Source organism: Malus domestica, chromosome 12 (assembly GCF_042453785.1).
Source record: "Malus domestica chromosome 12, GDT2T_hap1".
Lineage (NCBI taxonomy): Eukaryota > Viridiplantae > Streptophyta > Magnoliopsida > Rosales > Rosaceae > Malus > Malus domestica.
The window spans coordinates 17,202,790-17,208,584 of record NC_091672.1 but is presented as its reverse complement, the minus strand read 5'-3'; the positions used below and the strand labels follow the sequence as shown (position 1 = coordinate 17,208,584).

The 5,795-nt window shown below is 37.4% G+C and overlaps 1 protein-coding gene across 1 annotated transcript; it reads left to right on the top strand.

Moving 5' to 3' along the window:
* Positions 1-1,802: 1,802 nt before the first annotated feature.
* LOC103423349 (UDP-glycosyltransferase 86A1-like) lies at positions 1,803-3,959 on the top strand. The gene is made up of 2 exons (XM_029090810.2): positions 1,803-2,714; positions 2,816-3,959. Exons 1-2 carry the CDS (start codon positions 2,051-2,053, stop codon positions 3,724-3,726), a joined length of 1,575 nt encoding a protein of 524 aa, XP_028946643.1. The 5' UTR covers positions 1,803-2,050; the 3' UTR covers positions 3,727-3,959.
* Positions 3,960-5,795: the final 1,836 nt, after the last annotated feature.

The following is a 5,795-nucleotide window of genomic DNA, read 5'->3' as shown; positions in this document are numbered from 1 at the left end:
CTTTATGTTGTACCAAAGTCCTCACTGATTTTGTGCATTAACAATCCTTAAGTCCTTACCTTTTTGCATTGGTAATGGATGAGTTAACATGACATATTCAAGATGTTATTCCTTGGTGTCTACTTTTCACAGACATTATAGGGTTGATAGATGAAACTTAGGAAGGGGTAAAGGCGAAGCTTAACCTTTGGAGAGAAGTGTTGGAATCTAAAGGTCTTCACCTAAGCCGATCAAAGACAGAATATATGGAATACAAGCTGGATGGATGAAGTGGAAGAGTGCATCCGACGTGTTGTGTGACCGTCGTATGCCACTGAAGCTCAAGGGAAAATTTTATAGGACGGCAATAAGGTCGGTGATGCTGTATGGCACAGAATGTTAGGTAGTGAAACATCAACACGTACACAAAATGGGTGTAGCGGAGATGAGGATGCTTCGTTGGATGTGTGGGCTCACGAGAAAGGATAAGATTAGGAATGAGGATATCCGAGGTAAAGTAGGAGTAGCCGAAATTGAAGGAAAGATGAGAGAAAATCGGTTACGGTGGGTTGGACATGTGCAAAGAAGGCCTACTGACGCTCCGGTTCGAAGATGTGACTACGAGACAGAGGTTCAGGGCCGAAGGGGTAGAGGAAGACCTATGAAAACTTTGGAAGAGACCCTAAGAAAAGACTTAGAGTACTTAAATCTAACGGAGGACATGACACAAAACCGAGCGTAATGGAGTTCTAGGATTCATATAGCCGATCCCACTTAGTGGGAAAAGGCTTTGTTGTTGTTGTTGTTGTTGTGTGAGAAGGTTTTGCTTAGAACGTTGATTTGTATGTGGAGTTGAAGGTCCTTTTTCATTGCCTGCAACTTTGAATTTATAGGTACATGAATGCCCTTGATGATAAGTTGTGGAAACAATTCGATTGCACCGCACCTCCTGGAACTTTATCCCCTAATTTTTTTGGAACTTTATCTACCAACAAAAGAATTATCCTATTGGATGCTTCAGATTGTTTTTATCCCATATCTCATGCACAGAAAAATGTCAAAATAATTCCAAGAACTCTTAATAGATAACTGAAAACTATCTTAACAGCTCCTTTATCCAACGGCCTAGAACACATAAGCCGATGCCGGCCATTTCATTAGTTCGAATCTAAACCGTTGTACGAACTTAAAACTGATTGTTTTACAGTTTTTCAGGCATGATAATGGAAACTTAAAGTGATTTCAAATTCTGGGACTTGGATGACATTATAAGGCTAAATTGTTTGTTTAGACTATTAAATCCAGATTTGGACAAAAGTAAAAGGAACAAATAGATTTCAAATTATTTCTTGCATATATCAATTTGGAACGGATTAAATCCAGTAATTTCAAACACATTGAATCTAATGTGTGTGTGTATATATTCATTTTTACAATTCCTCTCGGCGTATCTGCATATCCCTCTCTGTCATAATCGAATAAAACAAATTGAAGAGAAAGAAATAAAGGGGTTCAACTGCCAATAAATTCCGAATTAGTGTCATTGGTGGAACTTCAACTTCCGTCGTCAAGTAATAAGTATGAAAAAAAATGAATATTGGTGAAAAATAATCGAAAGTAGTGGTTCATATATTCAGTGTACGTTGTTCTTTTCTCTTTTAATTAGTTGCCTTGTTGGTTAGTGAATGTGAAAGAGCTGTGCAAGTTTGTCTCAATACATATATATTCAGCAAAAGGAATAAGGTGGTGGGTACACCTTGTTCAATTATGTAGCAAATTAAGTAAGCCATCCAAGAAAAAAAAAACTAATTTTTGTTGCTTTCTCCCCCACCCTTATTCTAAAGATAAGTCCCAAACTTTGTGTGTACATAGAAACGGAAGATAATGCAGACTATTTTATCTTATATACTACAATTAGTTGACTGAATGACAGTCATCTCGTGTGCAGAACTGAGTTTAGCCAAGTTAGCTAGAGCAATTTGTTTCAACTCTGAATCCAAGTTCCAATCCTCCTTTCCGTAGTTTAGATGAAGTGAGCGTATATATTATCCAATCGTTTGTCAAAAAACAAATGGCAGTCATCTGTCCACACATCACAGAGATCGCACAATTAAGATGTGTTTTTCAGTTCATCTCACTTGCTTACATCCTCAGAAACACCAATAGAGAGAGAGAGAGAGAGAGAGAGAGAGAGAGAGAGAGAGAGAGAGATATGGAGGACAAAGCCTCAAACCCTCATGCAATCATGGTGCCTCTTCCTCTCCAAGGCCATGTAACCCCATTGACACATCTGGCCACGAAGCTTGCTTCACAGGGCTTCACCATCACTTTTGTCAACACCCAATATATCCACCACCACATACTCAAGTCACAACCCAACGACAACACAGAAGACGATATCTTTGCCACGGCGCGTAAATCTGGTCTAGACATACGGTACACAACAGTGAGTGATGGATTTCCACTAGCTTTCAACCGAATCCAGAACCTCGACCAATCTCTTGAGGGTGCTTTGCATGTCTTCCCTGCCCATGTGGATGAACTTGTTGGAAATTTAGTCCAATCTGACCCCTCAATCACTTGTTTGATTGTTGATACTTTCCAATCATGGTCAGCAACCATAGCCAATAAGTACAACCTTATCCATATTTCCTTCTGGACTGAACCAGCTCTAGTGTTCAACATCTACTATCACTTGGACCTTCTGCAAAAGAATGGTCATTTCGGTTCTCATGGTAAGTTCTCATAAAGATCTCATATTGCGTATATTATTGTTTGAATTTTACTATGACATAATATAGTTATAAACATTTGTTTTTGTCGCTTGATTTATTAGATAATCGCGAGGACATCATTGATTACATACCTGGCGTGAAAGCTATTGAACCAAAGGACTTGATGTCACACATCCAATCAACAGATTTATTTTGCCCAATGCTCCGAACGTTTTACAAGTCATTTCGTGAAGTGAAAAAGGCAGATTTTATTTTGTGTAATACAGTGCAAGAACTTGAATTTGAGTCCCTTTCTGCCTTGCAAGCTAAGCAACCAACATATCCAATTGGCCCTGTCTTCCCCGATAATCTCACCAAGAATATCGTGGCTACCAACCTGATGCCAGAATTTGACTGCATCCATTGGCTCCACGAGAAGCCTCATGGTTCGGTTTTGTTCATTTCATTTGGAAGCTATGCTCAAGTTACAAAAGATGATTTTGAGGAAATAGCTCATGGGCTTTTGCTTAGTAAAGTGAATTTCATCTGGGTACTTCGTTCCGACACTACAGGTTATGATGAAACGTATATTCTACCAGTCGGATTTGAAGATGAGATTAAAGATAGAGGGTTGATGGTGCCATGGTGCTCTCAGATTGAGGTGCTTTCACATCCAGCAGTAGGAGGGTTCTTAACGCATTGTGGATGGAATTCTATACTGGAAAGTATGCGGTGTGGTGTTCCCATGCTATGTTTTCCTCTAGTGGCTGACCAAATCACTAATAGGAAACTAGTAGTTGATGATTGGGGCATTGGACTCAATCTTTGTGATCGGGTTAAACCAGTTAGAAGGGTGGAGGTAGCAGAGAAGATCAACCGTCTGATATGTGGAAAATCGGGTGACGGTTTGCAGAAGAAGGTCATGAAAGCAACACAAACATTGGAGGATGCAGTGGCTCTAAATGGGTCATCACAAAAGAACTTATCTCAATTCATTAGTAATGTGAAGGAAAAAATTCAGACACGAATGTGACTTCCATATTGCCATCATGTGGTTCTTCTTCATCATCTCATTGACTGGCTGCCATAAGACGCTTCATTAGCGATGTAAAGGCCGAAATACAAGAATGTAACACATCTAGAATTTATATGTGCGCTTTTTCCTTTGGTTCCGCAACTCTATTATGCACGTTTGTTGCACAACTCCATTATTTGGGAATGTTAATTAAGCAACCTCTCAATTAACATAAACTCAAATTTTCACAAGTTTTTCGAATACTTTGACAGCTTTGTTACTGACTTTTTTGGGTTTTATATGTGTGATTGGTGGTTACATGTACAATAATAGTATGATTTGTTTGTCTATTAGGTGTACAAGAAAGAGTAAAGTGATTTATTTGTCTCAGCTTCCGGATTCTTGCTTTTGCTAGTTTTTGTTTTGGTTTCGTTTTCAAAAGTGATTTTTACCCGTTTAGGTATTTCTTCCTTTGCTTGTTCAGTAAATTTCACTAGTGGTGTCGAATGGTTTCACCATCACTTTCACCAAAGACTTATCTTCTTGTTACTAATTCTGATTTGCTAGAAAGGGAAAATTTTGGATTAGTAGCATTGACAAGAGATGGAAGCTGAAGAATCATCCAGATATCAGAGCGGACGCAGTTCAGTTTTTTCTTCTCTCTATTCGTTACGCTGCCAAGTTTACAACATTACAACATTACAACATTACCACATATTAATCTAACACTTAATCTTTACTACGAAAAATACGAGCAATTTTTGCTTCTATTTCTATACAAATCATCATACTAGAAGATCTTTACTCTCTTATTTGGCTAGGTTGGTACGTCTCTCTGTTTCTTTAGACATCTAATCACTAACATACTGCAACGGATTATGATGATTTCTCTTATCCACATTTTCATATTTAACAATTTCACTACATAATGTTTACTTGCAATTTCTGCAGGCCTTGGTCTTGCTCCAATTTTCACAGCAAAATTCATAAGGGTCTAGGGATTCCTTTTCTTTTCGGATTTATTGGTCATTTTCTTTCAGTTTGTGGATGTGATATTCAAGTCCCACATAATCATTAGAATCAAATGATCGGTTAAATGGAATCCAACAATTCATTCACTCGATCCTGAACAATAAATTGAAAGTAAAAACCTTACTGCAAATGCTTTGATCATGTTGCGTAGAGTAGTGTGCTCTCTTCTCTGTCCTCAAATTCGAATCCGCACTTTTGTACTTTAGATTAGATTAATTAGAATATAGTGTGAATAAAAAGATAGTAAACCACTACTAAAGATTATGATAGAATATTAAGTCTGTTGTGAAATAGCTGTCCTAGTTTGTCCCGCACAACTAACTATATTCTACATAATAATGCAGTTTGATGCCACTTAGTACAACGGTCTAACGGTATTTCTCTTCATTTGTAAGTAAGATGTCTTAGGTTCCACCTCCTCCCCTCTAGTGTACATAATATTGTTTGTTAAAAAAAAAATGAAATTTAACAAAAATTATTAAAAATAAAGAAAATAAACTTAAAAACATAAAAATACAAAATTATGACATGTGGCGCTACATATGGCTAAAAATCCACTCAAAAATCTATCCACAAAAATTGTACTTTCGGATAATGACACGTGGCAAAATGAGATTGGTTTTAAATCTTATCCGAAATTAAAAATAAAATAATCTTTTATTATTTTATAAATATATATATATATATATATATATATATATATATTAATACGAATTGTCTGGGCTTAGAGGTGGAGATGCACTTAGACAATTATTGCGTACTAAAGGCAGTAATTACCTTGCTCAATAGTTTGAGCAATAATTGCTTGGACAATCTGGTAGGAGTGGAAATGCTCTAATAGTAGCTCAACGCTCTTTGATCTCCTAGGGGATAGTGGATTTAATCTCATCCCCCTCCAAAAAAACCTCATTTAGCCCTCCTAAGCCCAGGGGTAGGGGAGCCAAGTTTCTCTCCCAGACAAATATCGACTAGCCCAGCCCCTAAGAGATATGACACAAGGCTGACGTCAACGTGAGTCAACCATGATCTCAAACCTTTTTCTTTTTTTTATGTGT